Genomic DNA, 19,455 nt, shown 5'->3' with positions numbered 1-19,455 from the left:
ATGTCCTCTAAATGAGGTGTTTTCTGTTAGCAGGCCCTAACATTCCTCTTCATTATTTTCCATATTTCAAATAAGACAGAAAATGGAGAGGAGAAACTTATGAAGAGAAGAAATGAAGGCTATATATTAATATATAAGAAAATTACAGAAAGTTTGAAAAAAGAAAACACAACCCTTTTGAACTGCCACTTAAGAATTCAGTTTGTTTTGATTAATTAAGTACTTGCCTTTTGTGGACTTAGATCCAACGTTGTATTAAAAATTCTGTTCATCTATCTCAGCTAACCTTGTCGTCTAATTTTCCTAGTTTCCTCTCATTAGTAGTTGCACTATTTAATGTTTATAGCTAAATAAATGGAGCTCTTTTGAGAGCGTTTAGTTGGGAGATTTCTGTAATTCAGTATATTAATTCTGAGAATAAAAATTTATTTTTTCCTTTTGCAGTGTTCCGGTATGGCTAGTCATGGGCTTCTAATCTTAAAGATTATTTTTTCCAAAGATCTGAACTGAATTGGAGTTACAGAGGGGGAGGAAAATAATTTTCCCAGAGGCTTGTGATATTAAGAGCTCTGTCTGCTCCATGCCATACTGATTTTTCCCTAGTGAGCTGTGGATCAATTCATTGATGGCAGAAATTGGAGACCATGTGGGTAGTAGACTTGTGCATTCATAAATTCACTGGACTTTATTCTCAGCCTCTCTATGCATCCTTGGCAGTAAAGTAGACATAAATGTAATTTACATTGCCTGAGGGTATAAATGAGAAAAGACCACATGACCTTTGGAACACTTAAATGATGGAACATTTAACTACACTCATTACTTTCAGTTGGAATGAAGCCATGTGTTCAGTTGAGGTCAGTTGACTTTGAAGTGGCATAATCTTTAAAAATAAAAATAAACCTTTATGCCTTAAGTGATTTCCAAATTATAGATCTCTTTGAAGATCACAGGCTTCTCTTACTGTAGCACTTCTTACCATATGAATTCTACCCAGTGTTAATTTATTGCTCCGTAGAAGCTCATCTCAAATAACTGTGACAACTGTCAGGCTTTATTTCATGAAAAAGCTCGATATTGCTCTAATATAAACTGAACACCTCTAACATACAGTCCTAAAGTCCTCAAGCTAGACAGAACATACAATTTTTTGGGGTTTCAGTTATATGTAAACTTTCACATTTTTTCAGTAGCTTGAAGACAAATTGTGCAACTTAAGGGATAGCATCTAAAGACAAACCACTATGTTTCTCAAAGTAAAAAGTATAATTTTAAACTCCAGGTGCATTTTTTCTGATATTTAGGGTTGAATAATGATATCTTTTATTTGTAAATGTAGAAAGGGTTATAATAAGCTGACTTACTAAACTTAGTCTTGCTTTACAGATTGATGGTGCTGGACTTGCAACCTGCATTGAACTGTGTGTGAAAGCGTTGCGCTTGGAATCCAGTGAAAATACAGATGTCAAGATATCAATTTGCAAGACTATCTCCTGCTTGCTTCCAGATGATTTGGAGGTTAAACGTGCTTGTCAGCTGAGTGAATTTCTTCTTGAACCCACTGTGGATGCATATTATGCTGTTGAAATGCTATATAATCAGCCTGACCAGAAGTATGATGAAGAGAATCTTCCAATACCAAATTCTTTGCGCTGTGAGCTCTTACTTGTACTGAAAACTCAGTGGCCTTTTGATCCAGAGTTCTGGGACTGGAAAACTCTCAAGCGTCAGTGTCTGGCACTTATGGGAGAGGAGGCATCCATCGTGTCATCAATAGATGAACTCAATGATAGTGAAGTTTATGAGAAGGTTGAGGGTTGCCAAGAAGAGACTAAAGAAACTTCTGTGAATGGGCTTGCTGGCACTTTTGATGAAGCTACAAGCCTCCTTAAGGGTATCAGAGATGAAAAGCAGAAAAAGAGAGAAATTAAAAAACTCAGAGAGAGGGGGTTCATATCAGCAAGATTTAGGAACTGGCAAGCTTATATGCAGTATTGTGTGTTATGTGACAAAGAATTCCTAGGTCATAGAATAGTTAGGCATGCACAAAAACATTATAAAGACGGAATTTACAGTTGCCCTATTTGTGCCCAAAATTTTAATTCTAAAGAAAACTTTGTTCCCCATGTAACTTTGCATGTTAAAAATTCCAGCAAAGAGAGACTGGCTGCTATGAAACCACTGAGAAGACTGGGAAGACCTCCTAAAATAGCAACTGCTAATGAGAATCAGAAAACCGATTCTGTATCCAAACAGGAGCAGCGACCCATTAAGAAGAACAGTCTCTATTCAACAGACTTCATTGTGTTTAATGATAACGATGGCTCAGATGATGAAAATGATGACAAAGATAAACCTTACATACCAGAGATAGTGCCAGTTCAAAAGCCACTCCCTGTTAATGAATTCACCTGCCCTGTAACATTTTGCAAAAAAGGCTTTAAATATTTTAAAAACCTAATAGCACACGCAAAGGGGCATAAAGATAATGAAGAAGCTAAACGTTTTCTTGAAATGCAAAGCAAAAAAGTGATTTGTCAGTACTGTAGACGACATTTCGTAAGTGTTACTCACCTGAATGATCATTTACAAATGCACTGTGGCAGCAAGCCTTATATCTGCATACAGATGAAATGTAAGGCTGGTTTTAACAGTTACGCTGAGCTGTTGACGCACAGGAAGGAGCATCAAGTCTTCAGAGCAAAGTGTATGTTTCCTAAATGTGGCAGGGTGTTTTCTGAAGCCTATTTACTCTACGATCACGAAGCACAACACTATAATACCTATACCTGCAAAGTCACAGGCTGCGGAAAGGTATACCGTTCTCAGAGTGAACTGGAAAAGCACGTTGAGGATCACAACAAGCAGCCTGAAGAAGAGCAACAGCCTGAAAGCCAGCCTGATCAGCCTGATCTTAGTCAGCCTTCTAAAGCGAATGAAAATACTGATGGAGTTGCTGTTAAAGAGGAATTGACATCTCCTCCGGCTGACAACCAGAGTAGTTTTACTGAAGGAGAAAATGTTGTGTGGAATCAAATCAAAGCAGAACCAGTAAGGAATGAAAGTGTAAACGCGTCAGCGACTGTACTGCAGCAAAGCGATTCCTTGCCTACTGCTGGTTCGGAGCAGTCTCCTACGGCTTCAGTGAAGACAGAGGTGGCAATTCCAGCAAGCAGCATTAAGATGGCTGCTGTTAACCAGAAGATCCGAGATAACTTTGTAAAAAGGGGTAAATTGGCTGCTTCTGCCAGTAAAGTAGATACCACTAAACCTGGAGCCCAGCAGTTGTGCTCATCAGTTGACTCTTGTCTTACAGTTTTCCAAGAAAGAAAGGAAGAAGACTGTCTCAGTCAGACTCAGAATATTCAAAATATTTCTGTGACCTCAGACACACTAAAACCGGAAGCCCTTGAATCAAAAAGCTTAGAAAGACAAGTGAGCATTGTAAATCCATTCAGCGTGCAGAATCAGGCAGGATATCGAAACAGTGTACCCATTTCCAAACTTGAAATTGAAGACAGTATTAAGGCTGCAGCTAATCTATATAACCTGCCTTTAAAAACTTTAGAAAGTATTACGTTTATTCCTTCGCAGCCTAACATAAATAGCCCTTTAGTTTCAGCTGTGCCACCAGCAGCGCCAATTCAGAAATTTAATTGTCAGGTTGAGGGGTGTACTCGAACGTACAACTCGTCACAGAGCATTGGCAAACATATGAAGGCAGCGCACCCTGACCAATATGCCGCTTTTAAAATGCAGCGTAAAAATAAGAAGCCACGAAAATCCACCAACCTGCAAAATGTGCCGAACGATGGGAAGATTGTATATCTTATGCCGTCGCAAGTGGGCAATCCCACCAGTGGTGCTGCTTTTACTACACAGAACAAACCTAATTTGAATCCCACCTGTTCCAGTCAAGTACAACATGTCTCAAGTCCACTTTTCCCAACCCACCTAGAAAATTTGGCCAATCCTATGTTGCCTATAGTGGAAAGTGTCATAAATCCAAGTTTGTCTACTCGTATTAAAAGTGAGCCTGAGAGTGTTTTATGTTCACAAATGGAAAATCTGTCAGGTGCAACTTTACCTTCCCAGTTGGACGATCTGGCAAAAACAGTTATGCCTCTGAATATTGATGGTGGTTCAGATCCTTTTCTTCCTTTGCCTGCAGAAAATGGCCCAATGTCTCTCTTTCCTTCGTCAGCGGAGAATCCTCCAAATTCAGTCTTCTCACAACTGGAAAATAACACAAATAACTTTTCGTCACAACTTGAAGGAAACACTAGTTCTGCTTTCCCAAAAGAGGAAACTGTTGATCAAATATTTCCCTCACGATTGAGTAATGAAAATAACTTCAATGAAACTGGTTCTCAACATCCACCTTCAGAAAAGGTGAAAAAAGATCGTGGCAGGGGCCCAAATGGGAAAGAAAGGAAGCCAAAGCATAACAAGCGGGCAAAGTGGCCAGCAATAATTAGGGATGGCAAATTTATCTGTAGCAGGTGTTTCAGAGTTTTCACTAATCCTAGATCACTTGGTGGTCACTTATCTAAGAGGTCTTATTGTAAGCCTCTTGAAGGATCAGAAATTTCTCCAGAAGCTCTGCAGGCTAACGGACAGTCTTTGCTTGCCAGTATGATTCTTTCCTCAAATTCATTAAACTTGCAGCAACCCCAGGAGTCTGCCTTCAATCCAGAGACATGTTTTAAAGATCCATCTTTCCTCCAGTTACTTGCAGCTGAAAATCGTTCCACAGCTTTACTGCAGACTGTGTTTCCACGAGTCAATGTGACTAACTTTAATACCGGTGGGAATGAGGAAGGAAATCAAATAATAAAACAAGCCTTGGAGACTGCAGGCATCCCGAGTACCTTTGATAACACGGAAGTACTTCCACATGTAGTTACAACAAGTTGCATCACTGGTACGACTCAGATAAATGCAACTGTTCTTCCCAACTCAACCGCGTCGCCTCTGCTGCAGCCTGTCTGCAACCCCAGTACCCTGCTAACAGACCAAAACAGGACCCCCAATGCCAAAATTCCTCCGATAAATGAATGCAAGAGTTTGCCTGTTTTTGCGACAGAGGACTTAATGCTAAAGACTATTGAAAATGGCTTATGTCCCAGCTCGTTTTCTAACACTGTTGCAGCAGCGCAAAACTTTGCAGGGAACAGTTCGCGAGTTTCAGTTATAAGTAGTCCCAAGAATTCAGGATCAAGCAACTTGAATAAAAAGGGAACCAGTGCTTCAAAGAGGAAGAGAAAAGCAACTACACCTTTGCTCGCGCCCAATACGTCACAGAAAGTAGAATTAAATAATACAACGATGGGACTTCTAACCAAAAGCACTGACGGAAAAGTGCAAATACAGGGCGAAGGTTTTCAGTCCAACTTGCTGGCAAATTGTGGCTCTCAAGCAGCGGTGGAAAATCTCACACAGAAACTCAATAACGTTGACAATCAGTTATTCATGGCCAGCATCAAAGAGAACTTCAAAACAAATCTCGAGGCTCATACGTTACCCCCTTTAACAGTAAAAACTGAAAATGGGGATTCCCAAATGATGGCTGTAAATTCCTGTGTGCAAGCAAATTCGCAGGAACAGATTTCAGAAGACAATGTTATGCAGAACTTTGAAAAAACCCTGGAAATAATTAAAACTGCTATGAATTCACAAATACTTGAGGTGAAAACTGAAATTCAAGACACCATTGCTGCTTCAGAACAGAATTCGCAAGTCAATAATGCACAGGCTTCTTCAGGAAATGGTGCACATAGTGTAAAACTACCCACTCCTGCACAGTTTGCCGTGCATGCGGGGAATGTCACCACTGCAAAGAGTAGCTCTGCTCAGTCTGAGACATCTCAAAAGGACGATACTCAAATATTGGAAATTTTGGAGCGCTTGCAAAAACTGAAACTAGAAGATGATTCACCCATTCAGGTCTCTGAGACTGTTTCCCAATGTCCTCCAGCAGACGTGCTAGCACCAGCAGTTCCTGTTGTATCGACTGAAAATAAACCCCTCATCCAGATATCTCCAGAGGCAAGTAACATTCAGTTTAGTGATAAAGTAAATAAACCGTTTGTATGTCAGGATCCAGGCTGCAATTATAGTGCTATGACAAAAGATGCATTATTTAAACACTATGGCAAGGTTCATCAGTACAGTGCAGAAATGATACTAGAAATTAAGAAACATCAACTGAAGTATGCTCCGTTCAAATGTGTTGTAGCTACCTGTCCAAAAACATTCACAAGAAACTCTAATCTCCGAGCACACTGTCAGCTTGTACATCATTTTACGACAGAGGAGATGGTAAAATTAAAAATTAAAAGGCCTTATGGCAGAAGATCTCAAAATGAAACTGTAAACACAGCCCCACAACCTGTTGAAATAAAAACTTTGCAGACACTAATAATAGAAAACAAAACTGCAGCTCCATTGGTCAAAGAAGCTGAGATAAAGGAAGCTGTAGAGCCTGTAAAAGTCTCGGAAAAACTTCTGCCAGAAAATAATATTCCTGAAAGACTGGAAAAACCTCCCCAAGTGGTTTCTGTTCCACTGGAGCAGCATAATGCAGAGACTATTGGTAGTACACAGGCACAACCCAAAGTACGCAAGGTTAGGAGGTACAGGAAGGAAAAAGAGGAGAGAAAACGTCGGAAGCCCGTAACAAAGTCTCTGGAGTTTCCCACTAGATACAGCCCTTATAGACCATACCGGTGCGTCCATCAAGGCTGCTTTGCGGCTTTTACAATACAACAAAACCTAATCCTTCATTACCAAGCTGTGCACAAATCAGACCTCCCTGCTTTCTCTGTCGAAGTGGAGGAGGAGATTGAGCCAGGCAAAGAGGAACGCGATGAGGTGGAAACCAAACCCACCGTCAGAGAGTTCAGGTGTGAGGTGAGTGACTGCTCTCGCATCTTCCAGGAAGTTACCAGCTTGATACAACATTATATGAAGCTTCATGACATGACCCCAGAGCAAATTGGAAGTATGAAATCGGCTCCAGAGACAGGAAGGTTTTCTTGTGATCAGTCTCAGTGTAAGACTTCGTTTACAGCATATCTTAACTATGTTGTACATCTTGAGGCAGATCACGGTATAAAGATAAAGCCAAACAAAGTAGAAGATGACGGCGTATTCAAATGTGACTGTGAAGGCTGTGACCGTATTTATGCTACTAGGTCTAACCTCTTAAGGCATATTTTTAACAAACATAATGACAAGCATAAAGATCATCTAATAAGACCCAGGAGACTGACACCAGGTCAGGAAAACATTTCAAGCAAAGCAAATCAGGAGAAACCGTTGAAGTCCAAACAGAGAGGACTGAAAAACAGATCGGGAAAAGAAGGTAACAGGCTGTCAGTGAAAACAAAACGGAAGAAAAATGTGAACTTGGAAAACAAAAACTCAAAAGGAATACAAGTTCAAGAAAATAAGGCTTATTCACTGAAACGTGGCAAGCACGTGTATTCAATAAAGGCTAGAAATGATGCCTTATCGGAGTGTACGAGCAGGTTCATAACTCAGTATCCATGTATGATAAAGGGATGCTCCTCAGTAGTTACAAGTGAAAGTAACATAATAAGGCATTATAAATGTCATAAGCTGTCCAAAGCATTTACTTCCCAACACAGAAATCTTCTTATTGTATCTAAAAAGCACTCTGTCTCAGAAGTAAAGGAAGCCTCTTGTGAGCAAGAGGAGACTGATAAAAAAAGCGATGTGAAAGAGCCTGAACCGACTTTGATAGTGAGCAATAATGATTCAAGCACATCTACGTTACCGCAAAAGGAAACTGAAAAAGGTGAGAAGGATGAAGTGGACGAACTGACAGAACTATTCATTACTAAACTGATTAACGAGGATTGTTCAAGTGCTGAAAATCAAGCAAAAATATCTTCCAGTGTAAATGGTGACTTGCAGGAGACCAGCTCCTGCCCTTCAGAAAAGCAAAAATCCAACAACTTAAAAAGAGCAAACAAAGAAAAAAATGTATCTCAGAATAAGAGGAGGAGAACCGAAAAAACTGAGGAAGTACTGCCCATTGACGTGAGTAGCATGCACAGGGAGGAAGAGACCGCTGTCGCCATTCAAACGGCCGAAGAGCAGCCCGCAGCTTTCGACTGGAGCTCGTTTAAGCCGATGGGTTTTGAAGTGTCATTCCTCAAGTTCCTCGAAGAGTCTGCTGTGAAGCAAAAGAAAAGCACCGAAAGAGACTACCACAGCAGCGGAACCAAAAAAGGGTCCCATTCGAACTCACGAAAATCCAACGAGAAGACCTCCATAGCAAGTAATACTGTCACTTGGTCATGTTCTGAAACTGAAACCCTTGTACCGTTTGCCAACCCCTCACGGCTTCCCTGTGGTGATAACGTGAAGATCGTTTTAGACAAGACTTTTAAAGACTGTGCCGAGCGTGTGTTGAAGCAACTTCAGGAAATGAAACCTGTCGTCAGTTTGACAAAGCTCGAAGGACGTTGGGAGGATAATCCAGAGGTTACAGCTGCAAAAGTTGTTGTTACGCGTCCCGAGGAAGGGGAGTCAAAATACTGAAAACCTAATGTGTTTAACCATAACCTGTAATAAAATTTATTCTGAATAGGAAGCCATCAAGCATGCTGGTGACTGTGGAGCTCTTTTATTTTGAAGTGATTTAATCTAGCAAAAAACATGACATGAGTCATGTAAATTTCTTATTTGTTTTTATCCCTATGGGACTTGAAGAACAGAGTAATTGCTTCAGCTTTGTAAATACTTGATCAAAACCTCAACTTTCTATCCGATTGTCCTTTCCATGAACTAAATCTTTGTGAGTTGTCTGTGATTGGTATCTTTCACCAGGTCACTGCTCATGTATAACAGTCCTCTTTATTTGTAGATACATTTTTTTGTATATATTTATTATTGTAAATCATTTGCTGCCACCAGCAGTCTGTAAGTCTAAACTATTAAATGACACATTTATATTCGGAATTTTAATTTGTAACTAAGTGAGCAAGTTTTTAAAACTGTCCTCTAGTCATTTTAAATTAAGAACTTTTGAACTAAAACTAGCTAGGTCTGCCATATCCAGTTTATTTTGCATAAAGCATTTATTTACAGGAGAGGAGCTGGATAAGATCACATTTCATAGGTTAAACGTACTGACACGCTCTCATTTTTGTAAATTTTAACATCCAGTATCTATGGATGGTATTCATATGTAGTTAACTCATAAATATAATAGTTTTCTTATAGCTACATTTTTCATTGCTTTTAATTGGATACAAAGCATTTATGAGTCCATAATAAAAATGGAAATGTGAATAAAAATAGTTTGCTACATTGGAGATTTAAAACAATATTTGGTATTAAAGAATCCGTTGTGAATGTGATAGAAAATTAGTAGTGTGGAGCAGTGTATATATTTGAGGTGGTGATTTGTGAAGTAGCCCAGTATTGCCTTAAATAAAATCACATTTCATTTCTTGTTTTATACATGTGATCTTATAAAGGTTATTTTTGTTTCTGTAACTTAGATTGGTGTATAGTTTAATTTTTGTTAAAAAAACAAAACAAAAAAAACTTCAGAAACCGTTTTTGTAAATAGTGGGTTTATAAAACAGATTGTTTATTTTGATAATACCAGTTTGGTATCTATCTATAAAAATACGTGAGTCCTTATGCCATACCATTAAAAACTGAATAAACAAGGCACTTTCTGAAAGGGAAGTGAGATTGTGATCTTGCAGATAAACTCGGTGGTTGTGCTCTATTGATGGCATGGGCTCCCTCCGCTCTCTTCTGCCTCTTGCTGACTGTACCTGGCAGCGCTCTGGCCACCTCTCTCTTGTCCACACTGGAAGGAGCCTCAGAAGCGGTGCCGCTCCTCGCGCCTGGGATTGGAGCAATGTCTCTCTATGCTGCTAACCGAAACGACAGGTATCCAGTTTGTTGAGTAACCAAAAGCGTGAATGCGTTGGTGGGAGCTGTCAGTACCCAGGAATCTTCAGTGTCGGTGTTCGTGCGTGATTATTCTTAACTCGGATGGGACAAGCCAGCTGGGTTGTGCGGTACCAAAAATTTTTCTTGGATGATTCTCATTACTGGATGTGACCTACCTTCAGTAATATAAAATAGTCTTTATCTTGGGAGAGATTGGCTTGATTTTTTTTCCCCTATAAACTTGTCTTGCCATGTAAAGCTTTGCATTAAATGCTACACTTGATTGCTCTTAAGCTATTCACCTGGAATCTTTGACAGTTTACTTGAATATCGATGCAGAGGGCACGTTCCTACAACCAAATGAAGTGACTTCTTGTGAGAGTGAGCATTGTGTATGAAAATGCGGAAAGGCAACAGCATTTCAACTCGGGCATAGCCCTTGGTTTGCTATCTGGTGCTAAATTGCATACCTTCTCGGAAAGCCCGTGCTTCCATTTGAACGGAGCCCTTTCGCTCCTCTCGCTTTCGATCCCTCCCGCGTGACTCAACTGATAATTCTGCCAAGTTAGTAAATCAAAGGTGCGGTCTGAGAATGATAAAACCAAACCAAATCCTTGCATTTTAACTCTATGAGAGATCGTTATAATCATTTCAAGTGCGTTATGCCACGTTCTACCTACCAGAGGCTGCGTGGTCTCCCTGGATGGGAGTTGCTGTTGCATGCCAGCCGCAGTGATTGTAGAGGGGATCTTCTGCAGGGGAGAAGAGGGCAGAGAACCTCCTCTGGAGAGGATCCGCAAAGCTCGCCTGAAGTTTCTTGTTTTCAGATGTACCTAACCACTGCAGTCGCTGTCAACAGACCTCGTAACTGTTTAATTTTTAGAAGAATTTTGTGTAGTGTAAGTTAAATAGTTTCAACTTTGACATTCCCAATGGTAGATACTGCATCATTTGCAGTTTTTAAACTGAGAATAGCATACAACTATTTAGCTACACAGTGCTATACTAGATGCTATTTAAAAAAAAAAAAAAAAAGGAAAAAAAACCACAATGTAATAAATAGCCAGGAAACAACTTATGGTTTGGATCTGAATGTAGGGTCTGAATTTCTGAGAATGAAATTTTTAATATGGTCTCGTTCTTAAACAAATTAATCCAATTAAAGTGGGTGCTGTACCATTACAGTCAGTGCCCTCCATGGCAACCCCCTTTTAGGTGGGTACTGACAGCCTGTCCAACAGGTAATCTAGTGCATTTCGGGTTTTTTTTCCTTTTTGAAAAAAAAAGTATTTTAAACTTAAAGTGGGGGACCGAAGGCAGGGTCTGATTTAAGGTGTCACGGACTGCAGAGGGCACTGTGGTTTGGTAAAGCCACCTACAAAAGTTCTGAGGAAATAAATTTGGCATTTGCATTTAGGTGTTTTACCTTGAGTGATGTGTAAAGCCTCCTGCCACAGCTGCGGCAGCGTGCCTGAACTGAGAGCTCTTCCGGAGCCTGGAGCCGTATCCCTGCCCTTGGGGCTGCCGGGCGGGATGGGGCTCCAGGGTGGCTGAGCCCAGCTCGCTCCCTCTCTGTCTTCTCCCCTCTCTCTTTCTCCTTTCTCCTCTGTGTCTCTGTCTTCCAGACGTGTCACCTGTGAACCGTGGTCTATTTGAGCAAAGACGCTTTCTTTTAAACCCTTTGTCACCATCGGGAACATGCTGCCTAAGCCAGCAGTTGTTGCTGATGGGGAAACAGTGAAATCAAGGAGTCTGGATGCAGAGTACAGACTGTCTTGCGATTGAAAGACACCTTTAAACCGGCAGTCAGCCTCTCTTGTAGTTAACTATGTTTGCAAAGAAATCTTGTGTTGTCTGAGCCCGAATTCAGTGTAAATAAGAGCAGTGGGTTTGTCCTCATGTGTTTTGGGGTGGTTGTTCTCAGCAGGATGGGGAGTCCTGCTGTGGGTGTTGGAGAGTGAGGGAGCGATGCTTGTAAAAGTAACATTGAAAACAGTCATTGGTTGAGGTGAGGAAAAGCTGTATCCTTGCAATTAGTTTCTGTGCCAAGGAATGAGTTGGCTGGAGCTCCCACCTGCGTGGGCAGGGACACACTACCTGGAGGTTTGGGCCCCCGGGCTAGAGGAGCTCCTGCTTGTGTCCTGCTTACTCCGGGATGGAGCCTCGGTACAGGGAAGATGGTCCTGTTGAAGGGGTGGGAAACGGGGCCAGGGGCACTGGAGGTGGGAGCTGAGGGAAGAAACTGTCAGCACATAGGGAAAAAATTTGTTCTGTGACTTCTTTTTCAAAGCTCATCTGTCACAAGGCAAGGAGATTACTTGGGTTTTAAAGAAAATGAGGATGTATGTATGACTTGGAGCTTTTAATGTTTGCAGAGATGTTTTGAAATAGGAATGAGGTAAATATTTTTGTACGAACGTGCATGGAATGCTCGTGTCATTTCTCCGTTACACTATGGGCTCAGATTGGCTTCCTACCAACTGCTGTGTGCTTGAGGAGACTGTACTTGTACACTGTAAAAAGAAAAAAAAAAAACATAGCACTTGAAATTTTTTTGTCTCTTTGAGTGACTTGGAAGTTGATTACACGAAAAAGCCCTTAAACCTTTAGTTTAGGGACCGAGCCCACACACTCATTTGAACCAAAAATGTAAGAACAAATGACTTCAGGGATGGATGGATGAGTGAAATTTAAACTGGAGCACAAAGGAGTATAAAGGCTGGGAAAGGGGAGTGGAAGGGAAGGAGCCAGTAAAAGACCAAATGCTGGCCAAGAGCAGGGGTTCAGAAAGTACATGAGTTTGTTTCTGTTCTCTCAGGTTAAGTACAATCTGACAGAGCTGCCGTGTGTGATGCTCGTTTCCTTCTCATTAGTGGCTCTGTCAAACACTAATTTTGCAGCACGTGATGTAAAAGCCACTTGGCGGTTTGCTACGAGCGAGTCGGGGGTTACACAGGGTTGGTCCGTAATAATTTTTCAGAATATTTCTCATGTAAGGTACTGGCTTTGTCAAAACTGAAGTATCCTCCAAGACTTGAAACCTTGTTGATTTTGGAGTTTGTTTATCACTTCATGGCTGTTGAAGATAGAATTAGAAATAAAACCTTGAATATACATTCCAAAGAATTAAAGTTCTTGTTTCACAGGAAAATTTTTGGTCTAAGCGGGAAGCTCTGACCAGCTACAGAGTTTTAGGGGATGCTCTAAAACCCTTCAAGTCCTGACTTAATATACTTTTTTATTAAAGAGCAGCTAATGCAAAAATTAATCAGAAACCTGTGTTGGCTAAACTGTGTTTGCTTCTCTTCATTTTCTCTCAAATAAACATTGCTTTAAAAAAAAAACCCAACAAATAAATACTTTTTCATTAATGTGCTGTCTTAAAATCTGTCCTCAATAATTAAAAACCAGTCATCGTGGAAGCATTTTTTTTATTTTGATAGCGTTGCCTTCGTCTTAAAAAATGATGCGTTAGGGTACAAAAGGGCCAAGATAATTTGGGGGTTTGTTCTTAATTACTCACACTGTGGCAGTCACCGTTACTGATGGCTGACGGACAGTGGCTTTGCTTCCTGCGCTCCTTGCTGGATTTTGTCCAGTAGCTGCAAAAGAGTTTCTAACTGCATTTCTGTTATGAGCCGCGTCCTGTGTACGTAGAGATTTAACAGAAAATATTCTGGATTCTGCAAAGCCTCGATTAGACACGCTCATTCGGCATCACTCGAGATGTAAAACTTTAACTGGCCACAAGCTGGCAAGCTAGTGTTTGAGGGGCTGCTGTTGCTCTGAAGTTCAGCAGCAGCAAATGGATCTCCACCTTTTTTAAAAGTAGGTTTATTTTAGCAAAAAAAAAAAAAAAGCTTGAAAATTACACTCAAAAGCACATAGATGATTAGTTAGTTCTTAATTATGTTACTGCTACCCCAGTACTCATAAAAGTAATGTTTTGTAAGCAAAGCTGGGTTTTGTTTGAGTGAAAAAGTTAACGTGCTTTTTGCTACTGTTTCCTCCTCTTTATCCTGGCACAGACAGTAAAATTGATTCAACATTCAGGCAGCAATAATAGTTAACATGTGTTTGCTGCGGTTTCCTCCTCTTAATCCTGGCATGAACAATAAAATCAGTTCAGTATTAAGGCAGCTCCGCTTATTGCAGGTGGTGTTTTTCTGTAAAGGGCGTATTTTGATCAGGCTCGGTACTGATGTATGTCTGAAGGAAGGTCTTTCATCCCAGCAAAGGAAGGAGACCGCCACCCTGAAATAAGTCTATTAGGCTTTTTATTTCTGTTGTCTCGGAAGCCTAGGTTCAACAGAAGACACGTCTCAGATAATTTCTGTCCCCTTCCTGTTAGCCCAGGCAACACACATAACAAAGAGAGGAGGTGCGTGGCGTTTAAGAGAGAGTCTGAAATTTGTGGGGAGGGAATAGGTCATTCTTTTTATTACTACTGGAAGGTTTTCTTATTTTTGGATTTCACATGTTCTTCTATGGCAGAGAAATCTACTGAAGGAGTAGCAGTATTTTCAGCCTTACTAAAGGGAGCAGATTCCAGGCTACTGAATACTAGGCGTGCTGGCTACTGTTTTGCCATGTTGTGTAGTCTGCGTTTCTCTACTCACATCCCAGGGAACTGGGAATCATCTTTTTCCTTAAATGCCACGGTCATGGAGCAGAAGAAATGACTCGGGAGCTGTTCAGTGCATGTGACCAGGAGTTAACTCTGTGCTCTGGTATATGCTGCCTCCACAAGTTTAAGCAAATACCATTTCTTACAGGATGTGTTCTGATGATAAATACCCTAAAAACTGTAAAGGGCTCAAATAGTTCCAGAAGAAGATGCTCCACAAATAGCTAAATAACCAGGTCTGTCTTTATCACCACGGGCTATCACCATAGATCACCATGTGTGTCTACATCTTCTTATTTTTTTCCTTTTTTTGAGATGTTTTACAGCAGTCCAGTGCAATGGGTTTCTGACTATCCAGCTCACTTCACGACACCAGCAGCCACTGTATGCCAGCGCTTTCCGATCACCATTTCAACGGTTATCAGATCCACCCACCTGGCAAAGGCTGTACGTCCCCGTACTGCTCAGCACTTTAATCAATCCCAAGCTGTTCCAGCTCTGCATATAAAAAGCCTCTTTTTGCTTGTACCCAAGCAATTCTGTGTAATAATCAAAACACAATTGCTTAAGCGATTGTTTCAGCATGATTTATCATAAGCATCTGTGTTTATATTAAAACTTCGTGGAATTTTCAGACTCCTACACCTCTTGTTTCAACGTGAAAAGATCTAGACGATTCTATGTATGACATACATAACGTGACTGAATTTATCCACTCAACTGAGGGGGAATTAATAGAGAAAAAGCATTTCCTGCATAACTATCCTTTCAGTTCTGATTGGAAAAGCAATTTGTCAAATACAGCTTGTGGAATAGGAAGGTGGTCTCCAGCCATCTTTCAAGTCAACGGGGAACTTTCTTCACGTTTGTCTTGTATATTCAGAGGCAAAGACGAGGTGCTGTTGTGGAACCGTCCAGCAGCTTCTGGTGTGTCGTGACCGACGATTTCTGATTTGTGGCAATCCCTTTTTAAGCCTTGATGTTTCTTGACATAACTCTTCAGATAACATTTTATGGAGTATTTGAAAATGAGGTAACTCAATTCACTTAGATTTAATACAATGCACAGGCCTGAAGTTGCCACCAGAAAATAGAGGAAAATCATCTTCTCTGTGGGTTTGGAAATATAGCAGTCTACGGTATTGGGACATGGTCTTATGTCACATTTCACAAGACGTGGTACTTTGAATCCATTGTACAATTTATAAAACAGAAAAAGAAAAACTATTTCAAATCCTGTTTTTAAAACAAGGCTGATAAGGTAAGTGCACAGCAATCCGCCATCTATCTCTCCCAGACTTCTATAAAGTTTCCGGTTGTGGTGTTTCTCTCTGTTCTCTCGGTAAGCAACATGAAAAACAACCAAGAGTGAAGGGGTGGAGACCATGATTAATTGCAAAGCCCAAAGCCTGATGTGGGAGACAGGGAAAAAATGGTCAAAGCAGACGTTTTCACAACCAGGCTGCTTGACATTGCATTCAAATTCATCAAGTTCATATTTCCAGATGTTTTCTGCGACTGCAATGTAAACCAGTAAGCGGAATATGAACACAACTGCTACCCAGATTCTTCCAATTCCCGTTGAATATTTATTCACTCCGCTCAGCAGATCACGTAGGAATCCCCAGCTCATTTTTCTCCTCAAGGAAAGAAGGAAATCCTGTATCAAAGAAACACAAGATCAGACAGATGCTTCCTCTTGGGTGAAGAAAAATGAGACATTCATTCAAGGTGAAATACAGCCGGTAGCTGAAGCAATTTAAATTTATTAAGCGTTTAAAAAGGAAAACAACAACAAACTGCTTTAAGTTCTGATAATTTGTACCTGCTGAGGCTATTACACAAAATTTATTTGCTGTTAAAATAGATTCTGTCATTTAGACTGAAGGCTAATCGTCCCGTTAAACTGTCCTCTGCAAAGAAATGTACCTGTTCTTCCCGAGGGTCTCCTGAGCGTCAGGTAGAGCTTTCTCCGGCACGTTCAGGCACTCTACCACTGAGGTGCACTCAATTTAGCCTTGTCAGTTATGCAAATATGAAGCACAGTCAAATCGGATTTCACTTTCAAATTTATGCATAGGAGCCATGTGTCCCATAATGAGTTGACTACCAAAATGCAAATTATTTTCTTTTTTACTGTGGTCTAACTTCTCGGTAAACTTGCACAAGCAAATCCCACTGCCGCTGCCGTAGCTGCAGTTAGTACTGACGTATGGGCAAGTTCATCAACTGGCAAGTTTGAGTATGAGTTGTAATCGGGCCACAGCATGACAAAGCTCAGCACAGAGGGAAAGCTCAGTACTTCTTTTCCTGTCCCTTGGTTCCGCAGCCCGTCATGACCTCTGCCTATGGCCAGACTTCTGCTGGAAAACAAGGTTATGTGCCTATTTGGATATTCCTACATTGCTACCATCAGAGCTGGTGAGCTGGTGACTTACTGAGGGACAGCTGCAGAAATGAATGTATTGCTGATTTATTCTGGGAAGGACGTTGAAAAAAGATGTTCTCACGAAGAATGGTTACCAAGCTACTCCTTTACGCTGGCTGCAGGTAAAAATAAATAACAGGGGGATGTCAGTTGGCTTATATTCTATCAGACATATGCTTTTAAATGTTTGGCAGGGTAGTGACTTTGTCATTAAAGAGCTATTTCTGTCCTCCATGTCTGCAATTAAGAGCTCAAGCAGAAGTTTAAATCAAGCGCTTCGAGACATCAGCACTAGGGCTTTAACGCTTTCTAGATAAGTAACACACAGTCAATACACCAGTCCCAAAGGAGCTGAATAGCAAAGCATGAAGATACTACTATGTAATAAAGCACAGGCAAGGAAACAAAACATTCACATGAGCAAGCGTGAATATTAACATGTATGAATACATCTTGTGGATGAGCTGTCCTCTGGAGATTTGAAGGAAAACCTCAAAAGGCCTTTCCTAGGATTTTCAGATGTGCACAAGCACTGTAGAAGGAAAGACAGAATTTTGTTATTCTGTGGAAAACAAGTACAGCTGTGAGTGGGCTTTTGCTAATGGCCATAAGAACCACACCATCCCTTTCTCATGTAAAAAGCCTAATGTCATCTATCAATCCATGACTGGAATTACTACAGTTCTGAGACTCCAGCTCAGTTATACCTTCTTTTGTCAATCCCACATTGAGGAGAAGGATGTGAAGGGGAAAAGAAAGTCCTGCCCAAGGAAAATGGGGATCAAGGATTCGACTAAAATCTCCAGCAGATGCTGAGCAATGGGCAAATTCTAGCCAGCTAGAATATCAGATGGATGAAATTCCTGCAAAGCTGTTTTGAATGACAGCAACACATTCCAGTATCTAGAGGCCTGGCAGTGAGGCAGCAGGGATTTCACAGAATTAAAGATGGTTCCTGGTCTATGTGCTCTGTTGATGAGAAAATGAAATTTATCAAAGGTCTGCGGGGCAGATGATCTGGTCAGTGGTGCAACCAGAAGTCTGCAGAGCTTTGGTTATATTTTTCCACTTGCAGCCTTTATGTGATGTTGAGAAATGGTTGTATAGGGCAACCTTCAGCAGCAAGCCTAAAGTGCCACAGACCCTGTTTTGTGGTATTGTTTGGGTTGTAACCGGCACAGCTCCTCTGTTCAAAGGAGCTGCAAATATGCCTTTAAAAGGTTATGTTTGCTTTATGCACCACTGTTGTTATAGGAGGTTGTGGATGTTAACTGATGCTTTTGTATCCTTTGAAAATACAATTAATTCACTGAGGCATTGCAAAGAACATATGGAACGGAAAAAATAAAATGGACTTCAAAGATAAGGAGTTACTCAACAGGTGAACGAGAGAAAATTTACTTTATGGGACAGCACAGGCACAGACTGATGAGAGGTTAAGTTAGCTGAGGCTAGAGAAAACAAAGGCAGTTTATGGGCTGTACAAAATTCAGGGCAAGGTGAGGGTTCAGACAACAACAAAAAAGAGACATCTTCAAGTAATCACACAGTTGAGCAGTAGGAAAAAGATGACAGTGGTATGAGGTTTTGCAACACTTCTAAAAGTGGCAATACCTGTGGAAGCAGATGCCAAGAGTTGTGTCAGGGCATAACGCTTTAGCAAAATTGTATTCTAACTAATGTAAGGACAAGAGAGAAAGAATGTGATCCAAAGTCTTGTGGCCAAAGAGAGGTTTCAACCATAGCATTCAGAGGAGGTTCATTTTGTGCAGAATGAATCAAAGGGAGTCAAGAAGGGAAGCTGGCTAAAGAAATTGAGTAGCTTGTGGAAAACATAGGTGACATCAGTTTGCATGAAGGTAATGTCCAATGTTGAGCCTAACAATGAAATGAGTCAAAGGTTTAAAAAAGCAACAAAAGGGTCAAAGGGGTATCTATTTGGTGCTCTGGACGTAAAGACCACAAAAAGACTTAGCCTCTATTGGAAATGACAAAGGAGGCACTAAAGAGTCTTAAACAGCAAAAGAAAGATTATTTGCTCCAAGTGCTCAAGAAAAAGTTGAACGTACCAAGAAGTGAAGAGCAGGGATTTGCGGTTAGATTTACTTCAAACTCCTGCTCCAGACACATACACATACACACACCCCAACTTGGAGAAAAGACGAAGATTAGAGATACGCTGATTTGTTGTACTCATTTCTAGCTGAAGCGATAGGGATGAGCATGAAAGCAAGTGCCTGAGCTTCTTCTACCTCCAGTCAGGAAATGGAGCAGGTAATCTCTCTTCCTCCTCACATACATCATTTATTCCCTAGATGTGACGTAAACACCTCCCACACCAACACACACATGCTTTGTCCTGTTCACTGGAGACACAACTGACCAGAAGAGCCTCCACACCCCCTGTTTCCCTCAGACGTATCAGGGAGTTGGTTTCCCCCCTTCAGGCTGCACAGGT

General features: G+C 40.9%; 2 protein-coding genes across 4 annotated transcripts in view; one reads left to right on the top strand and one right to left on the bottom strand.

Moving 5' to 3' along the window:
• ZNF292 (zinc finger protein 292) overlaps positions 1-13,313 on the top strand; it is a 57,652-nt gene extending 44,339 nt beyond the window's left edge. For all 3 annotated transcript variants that reach the window (XM_054195063.1, XM_054195064.1, XM_054195065.1), the window contains one exon: positions 1,387-13,313. In XM_054195063.1, the coding sequence (XP_054051038.1) occupies positions 1,387-8,571 (7,185 nt within the window). In that variant the 3' untranslated portion in view covers positions 8,572-13,313. The remainder of the gene's footprint in view (positions 1-1,386) is intronic.
• A 1,928-nt stretch (positions 13,314-15,241) lies between these two features.
• Positions 15,242-17,030, bottom strand: GJB7 (gap junction protein beta 7). Its single transcript, XM_054195066.1, has 2 exons — positions 17,008-17,030; positions 15,242-16,229 (listed from the first exon to the last, which is right to left on the bottom strand). The coding sequence occupies exon 2, from the start codon at positions 16,200-16,202 to the stop codon at positions 15,408-15,410; it is 795 nt and encodes a 264-aa protein (XP_054051041.1). The 5' UTR covers positions 16,203-16,229; positions 17,008-17,030; the 3' UTR covers positions 15,242-15,407.
• Positions 17,031-19,455: the final 2,425 nt, after the last annotated feature.

This window comes from Rissa tridactyla, chromosome 3, assembly GCF_028500815.1.
Source record: "Rissa tridactyla isolate bRisTri1 chromosome 3, bRisTri1.patW.cur.20221130, whole genome shotgun sequence".
In the NCBI taxonomy this organism is placed as follows: domain Eukaryota; kingdom Metazoa; phylum Chordata; class Aves; order Charadriiformes; family Laridae; genus Rissa; species Rissa tridactyla.
Note: the sequence above shows the minus strand (reverse complement) of the source record. Positions and strands in the feature narration are given on the sequence as shown.